General features: G+C 37.3%; 1 protein-coding gene across 3 annotated transcripts in view; it reads left to right on the plus strand.

The window, feature by feature from the left end:
* ARHGAP10 (Rho GTPase activating protein 10) overlaps window positions 1–21,576 on the plus strand; it is a 784,460-nt gene that overhangs the window by 738,872 nt on the left and 24,012 nt on the right. The window contains exons 21-23 of one of the 3 annotated variants that reach the window (XM_053703724.1): window positions 9,503–9,667; window positions 16,104–16,195; window positions 18,617–18,712. In XM_053703724.1, coding sequence (XP_053559699.1) covers window positions 9,503–9,667; window positions 16,104–16,195; window positions 18,617–18,705 — 346 coding nt within the window. In that variant the 3' untranslated portion in view covers window positions 18,706–18,712. The remainder of the gene's footprint in view (window positions 1–9,502; window positions 9,668–16,103; window positions 16,196–18,616; window positions 18,713–21,576) is intronic. The other 2 variants (XM_053703722.1, XM_053703725.1) reach the window with 2 other exon arrangements.

The raw sequence follows: 21,576 nt of genomic DNA on the forward strand, positions 1-21,576 counted from the left end.
GAGGGTAGGGGAGGAAGGAGGGATACATGAAACTCTGTTGTAGGGTGTCATTGCCTCCTCCTGCAGGTGATGTAATTCCTAACAGTAAGATTTGGGGACTCTCACTACCAAGAAATAAATCAGGTAAGAATAAATTATGTTTTTGGGATGTTTTTGGTTTAGAAATAAGATTACAGTATGGGATATCAATATCTCATATAAAAAAGGCCATGGCTTTACATCATAGTGCTTTTTTAAACATTACTCACACTGTAAAACATGTTTTGTAAAAAGCCGCTATTTCTACCTTTGAAGCTAATGAGCCTCAAAACTGTGTCAACCATGTTTATGCAGTCTCACTGTATCGACTGTGTTTGAGCAATCTCACTGTATTGACCGTGTTTGAGCAATCTCACTGTATTGACCGTGTTTGAGCAATCTCACTGTATTGACCGTGTTTGAGCAATCTCACTGTATCGACCGTGTTTGAGCAATCTCACTGTACCAACCGTGTTTGTGCAATTACTCTTTACCAACTGCATTCATGCAATTTCACTAAACGGGATTGCAAAAACACAGACAGTACAATAAAATGCCATAAACGCATACGATTCCATAAACGTGGCTGGTACAGTGAGATTGCATACACACGGTTGTTTCAGTGATATACAGTTTTGCGGCTCATTAGTTTCAATGGTAGAAATGGTGCCTTTTTACAAAATTCATTTTACAGTTAAGAAATATTTTACCTTTGTATTAGGTGTAACTGGTAGGTTTCTGGTTACTTCACAATGGGAATCATAATTTACTTTCAGCTCTGGTACGTTGTGCTAGATCAATTCTAGTGCTTGAGCGGAAAAAGTTTACTTTGAGCTTGTTATGCCAGAACACAGATGCTCTCAATATACTCGTATTAGCGCTTTCACACTAGCACAATTTACGCTAGAATTCATGCACATAATACATACCCCCCAACTGTCCCGATTTTCGCGGGACAGTCCCGATTTTAGGGGTCTATCCCCCTGTCCCGGGTTGCTAGCCATCTGTCCCGATTTGCCCCAGGCATTTAAAAAAAAATATATATATATTTTTATTTTTTTTTAAATTCTATTGGGCCCATACTCAGAAGCAGCTGGCTTTGCTCTCACAGGGTTAGATACCTGTTAGATTCCCTGTGGAAAAGGAATGGTGTGTGGGTTAAGCAGGAGTAAGAAGGCTGTATACACTCTGACCACGGGTAATGGTGACCTCTCTAACCTACCTCTGGTAGTGATGATGTCTAACCCCTGGTGATAATACTAGCATGCCTTCAGTTTTATACAATGAGCAGTGCTAATACCAGGGTAACGAACAGTGGCAGCCGCAGACTGCCAGCTAATGTGCTTGCCAACCCCAGGACCCCATACAATGAATTACAGATACCCATATATGATGTAGTGTGTGTGTCTATCTTTATCCATAACTGTGTGTGTGTATCTGTATGTATAAGTGTGTATCTGTGTGTATCTGCATGTATAAGTGTATGCTATGTAGTGTGTGTGTGTCTGCATGTATAAGTGTATACTATGTAGTGTCTGTGTATCTGCATGTATAAGTGTATGCTATGTAGTGTGTGTATCTGCATGTGTAAGTATATGCTATGTAGTGTGTGTATCTGCATGTATAAGTGTATGCTATGTAATGTGTGTGTGTGTATCTGCATGTATAAGTGTATACTATGTAGTGTCTGTGTATCTGCCTGTATAAGTGTATGCTATGTAGTGTGTGTATCTGCATGTGTAAGTATATGCTATGTAGTGTGTGTATCTGCATGTATAAGTGTATGCTATGTAGTGTGTATCTGCATGTATAAATGTATGCTATGTAGTGTGTGTGTATCTGCATGTATAAGTGTATGCTATGTAGTGTGTGTGTGTGTGTATCTGCATGTATAAGTGTATGCTATGTATTGTGTGTGTATCTGCATGTGTAAGTATATGCTATGTAGTGTGCTACTGTGCATTTTTGCTGACTTTAAAGGCCAGAATCTAGAATATTAATGGTGAATGCAGAGAGCAGTTTTAAAGAATTTATTATTAAATGTCCAATTAAGATAAAAATATTTAGCAATGTCTTTGCAAAGGCTAATTAAATACATAGCTTACATAGCCATACCAGTGGTTTGAGCTTGTGTTTGATTTGCTGCCTAAGTTTATTAAAATATACTGTATGTCTTTATTTAGAATTTTATTTATATTACTTTGGTCTTATGATTTTTTAAGCCCCGCCCACCACATTTCAAATTTTTTGCCGTGGGGGGTGGGGGGGGTGTCCCTCGGTCCCTCTTTTGAATTTTGAAATGTTGGGTATGATAATACCACTTTACTTTTGTTCTAGACCTAAGTCAGAAAAGGGTGAATTTACGGTACACATTAACATATTTTGTTGCTAGATAAATATTGTCACTTGTCACTGCATCAGAAAAAAATCATACCCTCTTGCTAGGTACTTTACACCTACCATCTGTTCTGATTGTTTATAGTAGGTGCTGTTACTTTAATTACAGTAATAAGCTAATTATACCATGATAGTCCTCTCATGAGTATCCCACTGATCTCTGGCCAGTGAAGTGTGGCACTAGTAATGCTTCATTTCCCCTGATTCTTGTAGAAGTCTATTTATATCCCTAGTTTGTCTGATTCCTTTTACTAAGTCACTCTAATTACATTGCATGTCTATATCCCCCATTAAGCAACCAACTGCATTATTGCAATTATGCAATGACAATCCTACAATACCTAGCAGTTTCCAGCATATTTGGGCATGGGTAATAATTATCATGTTATGTTAACACAATCCTTTTCATTCTGGAATGATACAGCAGAGATACAGACAAAAACAAAATCTTATACAATCACTTGCACACATGCACTTACAGTATATTTGAGGGCTGATATTCATTTTTTTCCAGGACTGTTTTTATTATCAGATTATCCATGTTTATAGACATCTGATGCAGAGTCTTATCTCTTGTATCTTGGTAAAGTCTTGTGGTCATAGGCCGTATAAATAAAAATTTGTACATCATCAATAAATAGTATAATCATAATAATAATAAACCACATAAAAATGAGAACCCAACTCAAAGTGTTGACCCTACAGTTAATGCAATATCAAAGTGTACACAAGCACTAATGATAAAAATATAGTGTATTGAATCTTAATAAATTAAATTAAATCTAAAAGTGCAGATATTCTGGCTAAAAAGAAGGTTCAAAGTCACAAAAACTATGAACAGGCTCTCAGATATAAGTAGTTTTAGTTTCTTTCTCTTTTATGACAGGGTCCTTTTCTTACATAATTCATTTAGACAGTCCTGGAAAATTCCGATAAGAACTACAGGGCGAAAGGAACACAATACCATAACTTTTAAAATTGTTTAATAATGCCAATGTAGCAAAACATACATTAGCATAGGGTTTCATAATTCCCAAAATATAAATACTAAAAATGTAATTGCTGTGCATTTCATAGAGCCTTTTTATTATCTGTTTTTTGTTTGTTTTTTAAAGAGCAGTACCAGCAGGGTCGGCTCCAGAGTGAATGAAATGGGGGGGCATTTTTTTTTCACGAGGGGGCACGCATTTACAAAGCATGTATGAGAGTCAAAATATGAGCAGACCTTCATATTCTGCAGGAAAGTGTAACTTCTGGCTGGCTTATCCCCCACTATTAACATTTGGAGAATATGTGCTAAATCACTAGGTAAAAGACTGTCTAAATCCTATGCAGTGCACTAAAACACAGCCATTAAACTTGAGACCCCCAGTGAAATAGCTCCTTAAAACAATTCACCCCTCATGCTCAAATCTCAATTAATGTCCCCAAACCCCCCAATGCAATTAACCCCTTTGTTTGCAATAGCAGTGAGGATACTAGGTTTTCAGGTGCTGGTAATTTTGTAGATTAGATTTAGCTATACTTGTTTTGCAATAACTAACGGATTTTAGGCTACTTAATACAACCTATGTACTGTGAACCTATAAGAATATGATTGTATCATATAAATATAAGTCTATAAATGGCTACCGGCTTCTATCGACGCCTCAAAAGTGCACTGTGATCTTAGGCCCGGCCTAAGTTCACAGTGCACTTTTGAGTCGTCGATAGAAGCCGGTAGCCATTTATAGACTTATATTTATACTAGTCGATAAGCCTGCAGTCTAATTATTTTTTAAACTACAGATGTAGAAACAACGTATTTTGTAACTCTTCTTTTATATAAAAATTTAAGCTACAGGTGTAGCAATACTATAATTTTAATGGACTACTATCTTAAAAATATCAAAAATATTTTCTATATAATAAACTACAGATATAGCCACACTCTAATTAGACAAACTACTGTCCTAAATAAATACTAACGGCCAGATTACGAGTTTTGCGGTAAGAGGGGTGCGTTGCTAACTTGCACGTTATTGTCGCCGCTCACTTACCTACAGCGCTGATATTACAGGTTTTTAATAAACTCAGCATTAAAAGGCAAGAAGTGAGCGTAGAGCAAAATTGAGCTCCATACCATACTCCAATACCAGCGCTGCTTAAGTCAGCGGTGAGCTGGTTGTACGTGCTCGTGCGCGATTTCCCAATAGACATCAATGGGGAGAGCCGGCTGAAAAAAGTATAACACCTGAAAAAAGCAGCGTAAAGCTCCGTAACGCAGCCCCATTGATTCCTATGGGGAAACAAAATTTATGTTTACACCTAACACCCTAACATGAACCCCGAGTCTAAACACCCCTAATCTTACACTTATTAACCTCTAATCTTCCGCCCCCGACATCGCCACCACCTACATTATACTTATTAACCCCTAATCTGCCGCTCCGGACATCGCCGCCACTATAATAAACATATTAACCACTAAACCGCCGCACTCCCGCATCACAAACACTAGTTAAATATTATTAACCCCTAATCTGCTGTCCCTAACATCGCCGCCACCTACCTACATTTATTAACCCCTAATCTGCCGCCCCCGACGTCACCTGAACTATACTATATTTATTAACCCCTAAACCTAAGTCTAACCCTAACACCCCCTAACTTAAATATAATTAAAATAAATCTAAATAAAACCTACTATTAATAACTAAATAATTCCTATTTAAAACTAAATACTTACCTGTAAAATAAACCCTAAACTAGCTACAATATAACTAATAGTTACATTGTATCTAGCTTAGGGTTTATTTTTATTTTACAGGCAAGTTTGTATTTATTTTAACTAGGTAGAATAGTTACTAAATAGTTATTAACTATTTAATAACTACCTAGCTAAAATAAATACAAATTTACCTGTAAAATAAAACCTAACCTAAGTTACACTAACACCTAATACTACACTACAATTAAATAAATTACCTAAATTAAATACAATTAAGTAAATACCTAAATTACAAAAAAAAAAAAAATTACAAAATAAAAAAAGCCCCCCCCCCCCCCCAAAATAAAAAAACCCTAGCCTAAACTAAATTACCAATGGCCCGTAAAAAGGCCTTTTGCGGGGCATTGCCCCAAGTAATCAGCTCTTTTACCTGTAAAAAAGTACAAACAACCCCCCAACAGTAAAACCCACCACCCACACAATTAACCTCCCAAATAAAACCCTAACTAAAAAAAAACTAAGCTCCCCATTGCCCTGAAAAGGGCATTTGGATGGGCATTGCCCTTAAAAAGGCATTTAGTTCTATTGCAGCCCAAGGTAATTTATTTAATTGTAGTGTAGTGTTAGGTGTTAGTGTAACTTAGGTTAATAGGAATTATTTAGTTAATGATATTAATTTTTATTTAGATTTATTATAATTATATTTAAGTTTGGGGGTGTTAGGGTTGGGGTTAGACTTAGGTTTAGGGGTTAATAAATATAGTATAGTGTCGTTGACGTTGGGGACGGTAGATTAGGGGTTAATAACTGTAATGTAGGTTGCGGCGATGTTAGGGACAGCAGATTAGGGGTTAATAATATTTAACTAGTGTTTGCGAGGCAGGAGTGCAGCGGTTTAGGGGTTAATATGTTTATTATAGTGGCGGCGATGTCCAGAGCGGCAGACTAGGGGTTAATAATTTTATTTTAATGTTTGCGATGCTGGAGGGCCTCGGTTTAGGGGTTAATAGGTAGTTTATGGATGTTAGTGTACTTTTTAACACTTTAGTTATGAGTTTTATGCTACAGCTTTGTAGTGTAAAACTCATAACTACTGACTTTAGAATGCGTTATGAATCTTGCGGGATAGGCTGTACAGCTCACTTTTTGACCTAAAAAAAAAGCTTGTAATACCGGCGCAATGGAAGTCCCATTGAAAAAAAGACTTTACGGAAATTGCGTAAGTTAATTTGCGGTACTGCCAAAAAAGTGTGCGGGACAGCTGTTCCTACAAGAGTCGTAATAGCAGCGGTAGTAAAAAAGCAGCGTTATGAAGCTTAACGCTGCTTTTTTACTCATAACGCAAAACTCGTAATCTAGCCGAAAGTTTCTTCTCTTTAAATTATATCTACTTTAAGTTTATTTCTTTATATACATAACCCCTAAACCGCAAAACCCCTACATTGCAATAAACCTATTTACCCTATTAACCCCTAACCGCAAAACCCCTACATCGCAATAAACATATTTAACTTATTAACCCTTTAAACCGCCAAAACCCACAATGCAAATTACTATTTAAATAACTAAATACAGTACACTAACAACACCCCATTAAATAAACCCATATTACCTAAACTAATACATTCTAAAGTTACAAAATAAAAAAAAAATAAGTTTACAAAATTTTTTTAAAAAAAGCTAACATTACAGAAAATAAAAAAATTAAATTACCAAATTTATCAAAATGAAACCTAATCCCTATGAAAATAAAAAAGACCCCCCAAAATAAAAACACCCCCTACTCTAAGAATAAACTACCAGTAGCCCTTAAAAGGGCTTTTTGCAGGGCATTGCCCCAAGATAATCAGCTCTTTTTCAAGAAAATACACAAAGCCCCCCTATTTGGTAATTTTATTTTTTATTTTCTGTAATGTTAGCCTTTTTATTTTTTGTAAACTTAGTTTATTTTTTGTAACTTTAGAATATATTAGTTTAGGTAATTTGTGTTTATTTAATGGGGTGTTAGGTTAGGGGGTATTAGTTAGGGGTTGTTATGGGGTTTTAGGTTAGTGTAGTACTGTACTTAGGTATTTAAATAGTTATTTGTTGGTTTTGGTGGTTTAAAGGGTTAAAAAGTTAAATAGGTTTATTGTGATGTAGGGGTTTTGCAGTTTAGGGGTTAATAGGGTAAATAGGTTTATTGCGATGTAGGGGTTAATAGGGTAAATAGGTTTATTGCAATGTAGGGGTTTAGGGGTTAATGGGGTAAATAGGTTTATTGCGATGTAGAGATTTTGCGGTTTGGGGGTTAATAAGTTAAATAGGTTTATTGCGATGTAGGGGTTTTGCGGTTTAGGGGTTAATAGGGTAAATAGGTTTATTGCGATGTGGGGGTTTTGCGGTTTAAGAGTTAATACTTCGTATAGGATTTTGTTTTTGTTATATTTCGTGCGGGCGGTGTTTTTTTTATAATACTTGATGTGGGCGGTTAGTTTTTTTTAAAAAATACTTGAATGTGGGCGATTAGGTGTTGCTTTTGTAATGCTCCGTTTGTCTTCGCTGCATCCCGGTGGATTCCGAAAATGGCAGGGTGGTGAAAGAATCCACCTTCTTTCACCACCCTGCTTCGCTGCATCTTGGTGAATTCTTTTGTCCTGACGCTGCCAACATTCCATTGAGGATGCGTGCGCAACTGCCGACGGACATTACAAATGCAATTATAGTATACATGATACAATCATATTCTTATCATGGTGTATTGTTTAAGAAAATGAGTAACTCACGATAGTTTGGTAAAATGAATAGGGTTAAAGACAAGTCTATAACTTCCAATTCCAAATAAAAGGTTAAGACACAGAGCTCCTTGCAGATGCGTGATGTGACCTCACAGTTCGGCAGTGTACTCCACCCGCAGTATGCAGCATTACATAACAATTCATTATTTTATTTATTATTTTTAAAGTACCACAGTTTTATATAGAAAACAACCATCATTCACAGCTGCAGATTACGAGAGAAAATGAAACATAACTTAATCCTCTATGAAAGGTCTTTCCCGTTTTTGACAGCATTTATGAAACCAACTTCTAATGGTAAATGTGAATCTGGCAGGAACAAGTAACACTTTACATACAGATTCCTTGTTTGCCTAGCTGAGAAGCTGTGAAATAGCTACAGTTTATCTGTGAATGCTGGCATCTTTCTTTGTTGTAGCATGTGAGAAATCTACTCAGAGAAAAGTGTAATATTTATATTTACTGTAGCCCCAACTGGTATGTTTGAAACCAATGCTTTTTTTTCTAATTCTCAGAATATTCAGTAGAGAAATTTCATTTCAGACTATTTTTTATTTTATTAGACCATTATCTTCTGATAAGCAGTAACGCCTTGGACTGAAGAAAATGTAATGGTAATTCTTGCTTTGTAAGCAGAGGTATGGGCTGCTTAGCTATGCACTTTTAATAGTGTTTGTCTCTTAGATGCAAGAGGTGCAAATCAAAAGTGTTATGGATCACAATAACAATACTCAGTTTGATCTTGTATTACTCTCTTATAGCAAGCAATATTCGTTGTACAGTATAATTGCATACCACTTGGAACTACCTCCTTCCATTTCCTTTTTTTTTGTAGCTAACCAATGTTCGGTTTTGTGGGCTTTGGCATTGCTCCAAAGTGAAGTGTTTTTTTTTTAAAAAAAGATTGTGATGCAGTTAGTTATAATGTTCCAAAGGAGTTTTCAAGAGTTCAAAGGAGTTTATTGGACTGTAGCCGCTGTGGATAGCTGGTTGCATAAAAAAGCTAAATGTTCATACAAAAGAAAAACCAATACCTGCATGTTATTTCATAAACTTGTAAGAAAATAGGTACCATATTTTGTATGTTTACTTACCCAAATCAAGGCACACCTTATAGGTGAGTTCTACTCTTAAAGGGATATAAAACACTAAAAAAAATGTCATGCACCTCCCTCTAATTATGGATAGCGTCATTTTTTTAACCTAGGTTTCACTGCATGTATTTAAAGAAGATTTGCTGCAATAAGAAAATGGTTGTTTGAAGCATTTTCCTTGGTTTTACCACGCATCCCATTCCAAAGAAAGAAAACAAGTTTAATTCAATCTTTGAATTGATGCAATTGAAAAATTTGTAAAGGTTTCCAATTTTACGAAAGAATCCCATCATTGAATTTTTCTCATCAGGTCAAGGACATTGTCTATTATATTTCATTTTCGGTTGCACAGGATTGATGTAGAATAATTGTTAGTTTGTGGCTCCTTTTTGATCTGTCCACAGCTTTTAGGCATCCGTTATGCAATTTCATATTATTATTTTTTGGTTTTGTTTTTAATAACCTATTTTTAAAATATTAACTGTGATTTTTTATTTTTTTAATAGAAGCAGCTTAGCTCGTTCTTCGTTGGTATCATGGATAAATAATGAGACGCCAGCATTAAATACAGAAGCTACCTCAAGCACAGACGACTCATTACCTGCACCAGATATTGAAGAGTCATCTTCAGTCATGCCTATGTACAGCCCTTGTGAAACACCTACAGAAAGGTATTTGCTAATGTGACTTTTTGTTTGAGAGGTCCAGTTTTGTAGTAAAATAAGTTTATAGAAATAGCTGGTGACATTTTTATCTTTACATTTTCTTTATATAAATCTGCTATTATTGCAAATTTGGAACAAAATACAATAGGTTGATTATAAGTAGCAAATACATATGGATTGTCATACAGTTGTAGTGAGACTTTGACACGTCTCCTGCCAAGACTGCAATATTTCCATCGGTTGATGTGCTTTATTTCCGAGCAGAGCATAAGGAAGACCTCAAAATCTGAACTTAAAGGGCCATAATACCCAAATGTTTAAACACTTGAAAGTGATGCAGCATAGCTGTAAAAAGCTGATTAGAAAATATCACTTGAACATCTCTATGTAAAAAAGAAAGATATTTTACCTCAAAAGTTCCTCAGTAGCCACCTCCCATTGTAAAGGATTTCTAAGCAGCATATTAGTATGTTTGTCCTGGGACATCTGAAGGGACTAGCATTGTGCACTCTCATATTATTTCACCAATCAGGTAAAGGAAGCTTACTATGAAATCTCATGAGAGTTAAGTCAAATCTCATGAGATCACAGTAAGAGTTCATGACCTCAGCACTGCTGATGCTGATTGGCTGCTGTTCATTTCTTCATGTTTTTTAATTTTTTTTACCTGCAGCTGGGAGCAGCTGAGTATAACTTTTTACACAGAACTTACTCTGCTGAGCTGAGGAAATTGTGAGGTAAAATATCTTCCTTTTTTACATAGAGATGCTCAGGTGATATTTTCCTGTCAGCTTTTTACAGTTATACTTCATCAGTTTTAAGTGATTTAGCATATGAGTATTATGTCCCTTTAAGAAGCAAGCAAGTATAACACATTCTGAGAGGAAAAAATATTTAGACAAATAATGAAAAAGTACAAAAAATATCTCCCTCACTGCTCCCCTTTGACGTTAAGGGGTGTGTAGCCAGGTAACCAGGTTAAAAACCCTCCCTGCACACTTATTCATTACCACATATGGAGCATTTTTTTATTTGACTGGCAGCTTAGCAACAGTTCCAACTATCCTAAAGATTCAATGTACGCCATTGTATAGGAATTGTATGTGATTATACAGAGTGTTCACAAGAACACAGAACTAGCTTCTGTTTGAATAGTAACAGTATTAGCAAGTTAGAGAAATAATCTGGAGAGATGCCTATATCTTCATTTAGTAAAGACACTTTGTTCCTCTTAGCTTCATTTGAAATGTATTGATCATTAGGAAGGGTAATATACTCCATATCACCCAGAGACAGTATAGGTAAGATTACCCTATACAAGGATCAGGTGGAATGCCACTCAACCTCTGGTGTCATTTATATTCACACTTCGACATTAAAGCATTTGTACAAACGTTGTCAGACTCTGCTTACTAATTTGTGAAATCAGCTTGCAGGCTAGTATGTTTATGTTACTGCAAACATGTGCAAAGTATTGTTTGATAACAATTTTCTTAGCTTTAAATGTAAAGAAAACCAAACCGTGTTATTAACCACTACCCGAACGTTAAAATATGATGTCAATGTAATTATGTTAAGAAGACGTTCATTTATATTAGTTGCCGCTAAGCTTGTTGGGGTATAATTGACACTGGATGCTTTAAATTACAGCTGAGTGCTTGAAAAAAAATGTAATACCATCTTAAGTTGTGCATCCTATATAATTAAAGGGACATTAAACCCCAAAAAATTATTTCATGACAGAGAATACAATTTTAAACAACATTCCAATTTACTTCTATTATCTAATTTGCTTCATTCTTTAGATATCCTTTGTTAAAGAAATAGCAGTGCACATGGGTGAGCCAATCACATGAGGCATCTATGTGCAGGTACCAATCAGCAGCTACTGAGCCTATCTAGATATGCTTTTCAGGAAAGAATAGCAAAAGAATGAAGCAAATTATATAATAGAAGTAAATTAGAAAGTTGCTTAAAATGTCATGCCCTATCTGAAACATGAATATTTTTTTTGGGTTTAGTGTCCCTTTAAAGGCCAAGTGTGTTTGTCCGAAGCTGTCATGCGCAGTAGAGACTGCGCGTGAGGACAAACACACCTGGCCTTCCAACTGACCTGGTGTCGTGGGTTGGAGTGGGCGGGTGCAGAGTGGGCGTGGCCGGGCTGGTGGTGGAGTGGGTGTGGCCGGGTTGGTGGGTGGGGCCAGATGCCGAGAGACAGAGAGCTCTAAAGAGGGGGGAATAGAGAGAGCAGAAGAGGGTGGATAGAGAGAGGGAGAGACAGCAAAAGAGAGAGGGAGAGAGAGACAGCAAAAGAGAGGGAGGAGAGAGACAGCAAAAGAGAGGGGGGAGAGAGACAGCAAAAGAGAGGGGGAGAGAGACAGCAAAAGAGAGGGGGGAAAGTGTGCAAAAGAGAGTGGGGAGAGTGCGCAAAAGAGAGGGGGGAGAGTGCGCAAAAGAGAGGGGGGAGAGTGTGCAAAAGAGAGGGGGAGAGTGCGCAAAAGAGAGGGGGGAGAAAGTGCAAAAGAGAGGGGGGAGAGAGCGCAAAAGAGAGGGGGGAGAGAGCGCAAAAGAGAGGGGGGAGAGAGCGCAAAAGAGAGGGGGGAGAGAGCGCAAAAGAGAGGGGGGAGAGAGCGCAAAAGAGAGGGGGGAGAGAGCAAACGAGAGGAGAGAGAGAGCAAACGAGAGGAGAGAGAGAGCAAACGTGAGGAGAGAGAGAGCAAACGTGAGGAGAGAGAGAGCAAACGTGAGGAGAGAGAGAGCAAACGTGAGGAGAGAAAGAGCAAACGAGAGGAGAGAGAGAGCAAACGAGAGGAGAGAGAGAGCAAACGAGAGGAGAGAGAGAGCAAACGAGAGGAGAGAGAGAGCAAACGAGAGGAGAGAGAGAGCAAAAGAGAGGGAGAGAGACAGCTAAGAGGGGGAGAGAGAGCAACAGAGAGGGGAGAGAGAGAGCGCAAAAGAGAGGGGGAGAGAGCGCGCGCAAAAGAGGGGGGGAGAGAGCGCAAAAGAGATGGGGTTGAGAGAGCGTAAAAAAGAGGGGAGAGAGAGAGAAAGCAAAAGAGAGGGGGAGAAAGCAAAAGAGAGGGGGAGAGAGGGAGCAAAAGAGAGTGGGGGAGAGAGAGTGCAAAAGAGAGGGGGGAGAGAGAGCACAAAAGAGGGGAAGAGAAAGAGCGCAAAAGAGAGGGGGGAGAGAGCGTAAAAAAGAGGGGGGAGAGAGAGCGCAAAAGAGAGGGAGAGAGAGCAAAAGAGAGGGGGCGAGAGAGAGCGCAAAAGAGAGGTGGGAGAGAGCACAAAAGAGAGGGGGAGAGAGAGAGCGCAAAAGAGGGGGAGAGAGAGAGAGCGCAAAAGAGAGGGGGAGAGAGCGCAAAAGAGAGGGAGAGAGCAAAAGAGAGGGGGAGAGAAAGTAAAAGAGAGGGGGAGAGAGGGAGCAAAAGAGAGAGGGTGAGAGGGAGCAAAAGAGAGGGGGAGAGAGAGAGCGCAAAAGAGAGGGGGAGATAGAGCGCGCAAAAGAGAGAATGCAAAAGAGAGGGGAGAGAGAGAGCTTAAAATAGAGGGGGGGAGAGAGCAAAAGAGAGGGGGAGATAGAGCAAAAGAGAGGGGGAAGAGAGAGCAAAAGAGAGGTGGAGCGAGAGAGAACGCAAAAGAGAGGGGGGGGAGAGCGCAAAAGAGAGCGGGAGAGAGAGCACAAAAGAGAGGGGGTGAGAGAGAGAGCAAGGGGTGGGACCGCTGTACTGCAAAAAATGGCCCGTGTGAATGGGCTTTAGGACTAGTATCTTTATAAATGAGAACGTTCTCATTTTAAGTAGCACAATTATCAGAACTAAACAAATAGGTGTGTGTTTAAACTAGAAGATAATTAATATCCTTGACGTTCTGTGCAAAGTTCTGTTTTGATATAACTGAAAATTAACAGTGAAATGTGAAGACTGCATTGATAGCCTCACTGAAAATGATCACAATGTATCATCAGCAGAGCAATTGCAGTCTTATCAAAACTTAATCTTACACTAAATACTGCTAACTGTACTAATATATACAAGGATAGATTCACTTACAACATCTTCAACTTCTCCATTCTCCAACACCTATGTAACAGTAGAGAACTCATTTACTAAAGAATGGAAGGATCAGCTGATGGAGTAACACAGGAATTGGTGTAGGAAAAGAGTCTGTTAACAACACTACTCCACTGACTGATGGGCTTAGTAGATCTGGAAAGATTATATATTTCCCTTTGTTTATAATCATCTCTTTATAAGGCACTGTCCAATTAAAATCACTCAGTTTAAATCTGAATGAAAATGTTCTATGCACTATTTGTAATTCTGTTTGTTTGACATTCGTAAAGGGTAAATAAATAAAATATTATTGCATGTTCCTAGATATTAAGAAAGCAAACAATCAAAAATAATTCACCATTACCTATATTCAAATAATTTACAATTTGCTGTGCAAAATCTTCACTATTAGCTGAGCAATTGTTTACTTTACTGCCAACATCATTCCAATCCACCAGAAATGTTTTAGTCTGCCCAAGTTCTGTATATTGGTAAAATATAATTTACGTGTTTCCTACATTATGTGGGTCAACACACAAAACCCTATATGTAACAGGAGTTTTTGCAGGCTTTTTGTAAACCAACATGCAAGAAAAAAATAAACTAACATGTTGTAAAAAACAATATTTTTTAATTAACATTTTAAACACCTAATTGCAATCATGGACATAAATTCCATTGTTTAAAAGTGTGATTATATTATCATTTTAATATTGTAAAGAAATAGAGAAAAAATGTGTTTGGTAAAATATGAAAATGCATATAGCTGACAGCTCAGAAAAGTAGTGAGAAAAGATATATAGTGCGGAAATGCCCAAATTAAGTTTTCAAGCGGTATCTGCAGGCTCTTCTAAAAATGTTGAATAAAACCCTAATTTAAAAACAAAACAAAAAAAACGTTTCTATATTGCTGCAGGTCATATATGTTATATTGTAAAGACCTGAACAAAATATTTTCTTTTTCTTTTCTGCTTTTATTCATACTTAAAGTTTTGCCCATTGTTTAATGGAATCAGAATCTAGTCTTATTGTGTGTGCTCTGAAAATAATAATATGAGGGTGCTTTAGAAAAATGACAAATCAATCATCTCCAACATTTGCAGTTGCCTTTATTATTTCCCAGAATATTTTATTATTATTATTGCAATAATACAAGGCCAGATAACTCTCTTAATTTATTTTTGAGTAACCATGTCAAGAGCAATATTGGTAATAAATGCTTTACTAACCCATGAGAAATATTAATTTAATCTCTACTTAAAGGGACAGTCTAGGCCAAAATAAACTTTCATGATTCAGATAGAGCATGTAATTTTAAACAATTTTCCAATTTACTTTTATCACCAATTTTGCTTTGTTCTCTTGGTATTATTAGTTGAAAGCTTAACCTAGGAGGTTCATATGCTAATTTCTTTGACCTTGAAGCCCACCTCTTTTCAGATTGCATTTTAACAGTTTTTCACCACTAGAGGGTGTTAGTTCACGTATTTCATATAGATAACACTGTGCTCGTGCACTTGAAGTTATCTGGGAGCAGGCACTGATTGGCTAGACTGCAAGTCTGTCAAAAGAACTGAAAAAAGGGGCAGTTTGCAGAGGCTTAGATACAAGATAATCACAGAGGTTAAAAGTATATTATTATAACTGTGTTGGTTATGCACAACTGGGGAATGGGTAATAAAGGGATTATCTATCTTTTAAAACAATAAAAAATTCTGGTGTAGACTTTCCCTTTAATTCTTCTATTGACCATTGAGTTGATATTTCATATTATATTAGACACGCAATATTGAGTATTGTATAGCTCATCTGTACACCTTTCCACAGGTACATGCTGTCTTTTTTATGCTTCAAAAAATCCTTAGGGATATTTGAAGCAAAAAAATAGGAGGCAGTGTGTTCCTTATTTGCATATCATTACCCAGAGTACTTTGGTTCTCAAGTATAAATAATTATTAGCTTGGAACAGCTCAGAAAAGAGGGAATATCACCTGAGCTTGCATACATTTGTTTCACAAAGATATTCTGAAGGTTTGGACATTGGAACTGTTTTGACCATTGTTTACACTAGCACTTTATCAGGGTTACTCGTCCTTCCTTGTTTCACTTAGAGACAGGAAATTGCCTGTAGTTGCAGAGTAATGATGTTCACAAGTTTGCCCATGAGGGCGTGTAAGAGGAACGCAAAAGTGTCAGAAACACTGCAAGAGAAGCCAGAAACAGGCCTGCGCTCCAAGTGAAACAAGGAAGGGTGAGTTACCCTGACTCACTCTAAAAATGCTGGTGTACATATAGCTTTTGTTATAAAATATTTTTTTTTTTTCATTAAAAAAAGGTATTAGAGAAATGCTAATCTTAAATCATTGTCTTGTCCCAAATATTTTCAGCTTTAGTAACAGGAAGGCAAAAGCTGTTTACCCATGTGAAGCTGAACATAGCTCAGAATTATCTTTTCAAGTTGGAGCTGTTTTCGAGAATGGTAAGTGCAAATTACACCATCTCCCAAATTCTTTAAACAAGTTCCATGTTCATGCCATCTTTGCATGTCTAACAAAATAAAAGTTCTGAGCTGGTACACCACAACAGATTTTGCCAGATTGAGTAAAGATGTTGGGGATGTTAGTTCAATGGTAGCAATGTCAGAGAGGGCTGTTCTGCCTAATACAGTGAACAGTTCTTCAGTCATGGAAGACAGGCAGACAAGTCTGGGCATGAGGCAGATGTTAGTAGTAGAAGACTCTATTATTAACATTGATAGGGTAATTTGTCATTCAGATCCCTTAAATTGCACAGTCTGCTGTCTTCCAGGAGCTTGTGTTAGGCATATTGTGGAGCGTATTGACAGATTGTATTGACACATTGTTAGAGGGACCTGGGTCTGATCCTGCCGTCATGGTGCATATTGGCACTAATGACAGAATCAGCAGAGGATGGAGTGTCCTAAAAAATGAATTCAGGGAGTTAGGTAGCAAGCTTAAGGCAAGGACCTCCAAGGTAATATTTTCGGAGATATTACCGGTGCCATGTGTTAACCCAGTAAGGAAAAAGGAGCTAAGGTCAGTTAAAAACACAGTGTCAAAATGAGGGTTTGACTTTTAATAGCACTGGGCTGACTTTTCACTTGGGTACAATTTGTACAGTAAGGATTGATTGCACCTTAATGAAATGTGTGCACGTGTGTCGAGGGAGAGGATGGTATCAAGCTTAGAGAATATTTTATATAGGCAAAGGCGGGGGTCAGTCCAAACATAATTTAGTCTGTGAATATGACACACCTAGAATATCTTAAGGAAGGGCTGACAGAAGGGTACACTTAGGAAATATCACATTAGAAAGTTTAGAGGAAAGCGCACTAACTAGCAGCAAAAAGCACATGGAAATTAAATGTATGACAGCAAATTCAAGAAGCATGACTGGTAAAATGGGCCAGCTGGAGCTCTTAGTTGCAGAAGAGGACTATAATATTATCAGTATAACTGAAACCTAGTGGGATTATTCACATAACTGGGCAGATAGCTTAGAGGGTTATACTTTATTTAGGAGGGACAGGAGTAATAAAAGGGCAGAAGGAATTTGCATGTATATCAACCCTGACCTTAAACCTACAATAAGGGGAGATATTTATGATTATACAGGTGACAATGTGGAGACCATGGCCTCTATTGATCAGATCCGCCAGACCTCGCTGAATACGGCGAGCAATATGCTTGCCGTATTCAGCATTGCACCAGCAGCTCACAAGAGCTGCTGGTGCAACGCCGCCCTGCAGACTCGCGGCCAATGGGCCGCCAGCAGGGGGTGTCAATCAACCCGATCGTACTCGATCGGGTTGATTTCCGGCGATGTCTGTCCACCTGCTCAGAGCAGGCGGACAGGTTATGGAGCAGCGGTCTTTGTGACCGCTGCTTCATAACTTGTGTTTCTGGCGAGTCTGAAGACTCACCAGAAACACGGCCCTTCAAGCTCCGTACGGAGCTTGATAAATATGGGCCCATGTGGGTTGAAATAAAGAGTGGTTGGAAATAATCCTAAAAAAATATAACTAGGAATATGCCATAAGCCGCTCAACATTAGTGACATGAAGGAAACTCATCTACTAATGCAAATAGGAAAGGCTGCTAATAACACAAGTGATGTAATTATGGGAGATTTTAATTACCACAACATAAACTGGGCCAATGAAAGTAGTAATACAGCTAAAGGAGATAGATTTTTAAATGTTCTCAAGGATAACTTCATGTCACAATTAACAGAGGAGCCAACTATGAATAAAGCTATATTGTATTTAGTGCTATCAAACAATACAGATATAATATCAAACATAGAAGTCAAAGAACATTTGGGTAACCGTGATCATAACATGGTCAAATTTTAAATCACTTTCCATAAACAGTGTTTTAAGGGTAGAACTAAGACTTTTAATTTTAAGAAAGCAAAATTCAATGATTTAAGGAAATCGTTAAATAACATAAATTGGGACAAAGTATTCTCTAATAAAAATGCAGAGGATAAATGGATAACATTTAAAACTAAATATAAATATCATCACATGCCACATGGTTCTAAAAGTAAAATAAATAAATCCAAGCCAATGTGGCTAAATAAAACTGTTTTAAGAGAAATTAGGAAAAAACGTAGGGCTTTTAAATTATTCAAAGGAAATAGTACAGACTCAACATTCCAAATATATAAGGAATGTAACAAAGCATGCAAACAATCAATCAAATTAGGCAAAATTGAAAATGAAAGATTAATTGCAAAGGATTCTAAAGGTTTTTTATGTACATAAATGGTAAAAAATCTAATAAGGAAAATATAGGTACATTAAAATGTGTAAAGGGTAGCATGATTAATAGTGAGAGGGAGAAGGCTGAGGTACTAAACCAGTTTTTTTCTTCAGTATCAAAGAGAGAGGAACCAATGGGAGATACTTTGAAACACACTAGAACATACAAGCCCATACCAGGATATCAGGAAAAAAATGGATAATGTTAAGGTAAATCAAACTCCAGGACCAGATGGAATACACCTAAGGGTATTATGGGAATTTAGCACTGTTATAGTCAAACCTCTACTGAATTTTTCAAGACTCATTATCCTCAGGTATAGTACCCCAGGACTGGTGTAAAGCTGTTATGGTGCCACTTTTTAAAAAGCGAAGCAGGGTTAATCCAGGGAGCTATAGACCAGCTTGTCTGACATAAATAGTGGGGAAGATAATTGAAGGGATTATAAGAGATTATATTGATGGATATATTAGTGTAAACTAAATTATTAGTTCAAATCATGGTTTTATGATTAGATTCTACAAGGAAGGAAGTAGAGATATAGATGAAGGGAAATCAGTTGATGTGATATACTTGGATTTTGCAAAGGCATTTGATTCAGTGCCACATGCAGGCTTAATGTACACATTTAATGTACTGGGAATAGTTTAAAATTCTAGCTCATGGATAAATAACTGGATAAAAGACAGGGAGCAACGAGTAGTAGTAAACAGATCATACTCAGATTGGACAAAAATAATCAGTGGAGTCCCCCAGGGATCAGTACTGGGCCCTGCTCTTTTTAATATTTTTATCAATGACTTGGAGCACAGATTAAATAGCAACATTGCTTGTGTTAAATGGGTCACCTTTTAAAGGACCAGTAAACACAGTAGATTTGTATAATCAACAAATGCAAGATAACAAGACAATGCAATAGCACTTAATCTGAACTTCAAATGAGTAGTAGATTTGTTTCTAACAATTTTAAAAGTTATGTCTATTTCCACTCCCCCTGTACCATGTGACAGCCATCAGCCAATCACAAATGCATACACATTTATTCTTGCACATGCTCAGTAGGAGCATCACAAACACTAGTTAAATATAAAAAGACTGTGCACTTTTTTTTAATGGAATTAAATTGGAAAGTTGTTTAAAATTGCATGCTCTATCTCAGAGCTTTCCAAACTTTTCGTGTTGGTGACACACTTTTTAGACCTACATCATTTCGCAACACAGTAATTCAGTTGTACTAGCAAACAGAAGGTTAAACTAACTTGTTTTAAGAGATACGGACATATACATAAATTATATAATAATGAAATGTATTTACAAGTAACAGTAAGTACGTGCAAGAATAAAAAAAGTTTAATAACACCAATAGCTACTTACTATTTTAATGGGATGTATGAGGTTGATGGGATGAACACAGTTTTTGAATATTTGGTGGAATATTAGATAAAGACACTTGCATTTCATCATCAAGCATTTTTAAGCTTCCACTTCCTATCCATATATCAAGAGCAGGAGCAGCAATGCACTACAGGGAGCTAGCTGCAGAAAAAAACCCCCACTGACTTCAGCTCAGCATTTAAGCTGCTGCCCTCAGAGCTCGTTGAGTCCGAATGACTACTGCCCACGCTGCAAACTCACTGCTGTCCCACTCACTGACTACACATGCAGTCACGAGCCAATTAAGGATACTACACGTGCAGTCACGAGCCAATGTGCTGCCAAAGCCGCCAATGGAAATAGTTTCAGCTCCCACTAAGCTGCGCCAATAGGCTAAGATGATCTGTGTTCCCCTAGGTATCAATCACGTGTCAACCAAGTGATATGCGTAGCAGGCAGGCGGAAAGTCAGAAACCAAGAAACAAAATATTTAAAAAATTTGTGCTGAAGCAGAGACACACCTACACACTGCTGCCGACACACTAGTGTGTCCCGACACACAGTTTGGAAAGCAATGCTCTATCTGAATAATGAAAGTTTATTTTGTCTTGAGTGTCCCTTTAATGGAATTAATTTATGCTCAACTGGAGCATTTTTTGTAAGTATATTAGATTTGTATAGGTTGAACTCGATGGACTTAGGTCTTTTTTTTCAACCTCATCTACTATGTTACTATGTAACATCTTTTTTTTAGCAGATGAAACAAAGTTGTGTAAGGTCATTAAGTCAGTGCAGGATAAAGTTGCTTTACAAGGGGATCTACAAAAATTAGAAAACTGGGCAGGTAAATGGAAAGTTCGATTTAATACTGGAAAATGCAAGGTTCTACATTTTGGAAGTAGAAATAAGGAGGCAACCTATTATTTAAATGGGACTAGACTTAGCAAAACTGTGGAGGAAAGGGAGTTGGAAGTAGTAATAGATAACAAGCTAAAGATGGGTGCACAATGAAGGGCAGTGGCTTCTAAGGTTAATAATATACTAGCATGTATTAAAAGAGGCATTGATGCAATAGTTGAAAGCATAATTCTGTCAGTATATAAATTCCTGGTAAGACTTCACCTTGATAATGGAGTGCAGTTCTGGAGACCAATCTCGAAAAAAGACATTGCATACTTTGAAAAAGTTCAGAGAAGGGCCACAAACCTAAATAGAGGAATAGAGAATTTAAGCTATGAGGAGAGGCTAGCCAATCTGGGTCTGTTTTCTCTAGAAAAAAGGCACCTGAGAGGTGACAGGATTACTTTATATAAATATATACAAGGCCCATATACAGTTATGGCGGAAGCTCTGTTTATTCCAAGAAAATTGTTTTTGACAAGAGGTCACAATTTAAGGCTGGAGGAAAGGAGATTTAATCTCCGGCAACATAAACATTTTTTTCACTGTAAGAGCAAATAAATTGTGGAACTCACTACCTAAGGAGGTAGTAATGCCAATACCTTAGATACAAGATACAATGTACTATGTTACTATGTTTACTAAGAGCATGCTTTTTAGACCACAATTTGTTATTCTAGGGTGATAAGTGCATTTTTATCTTATAATTAGCTCACAAATATTATATACCATATGCTCTGTTTTTTAGCATTCAACATTAAAAAAAAAAAACAACAACCCACATGCATTCTTTTGAGAC

This window comes from Bombina bombina, chromosome 2, assembly GCF_027579735.1.
Source record: "Bombina bombina isolate aBomBom1 chromosome 2, aBomBom1.pri, whole genome shotgun sequence".
NCBI lineage: Eukaryota > Metazoa > Chordata > Amphibia > Anura > Bombinatoridae > Bombina > Bombina bombina.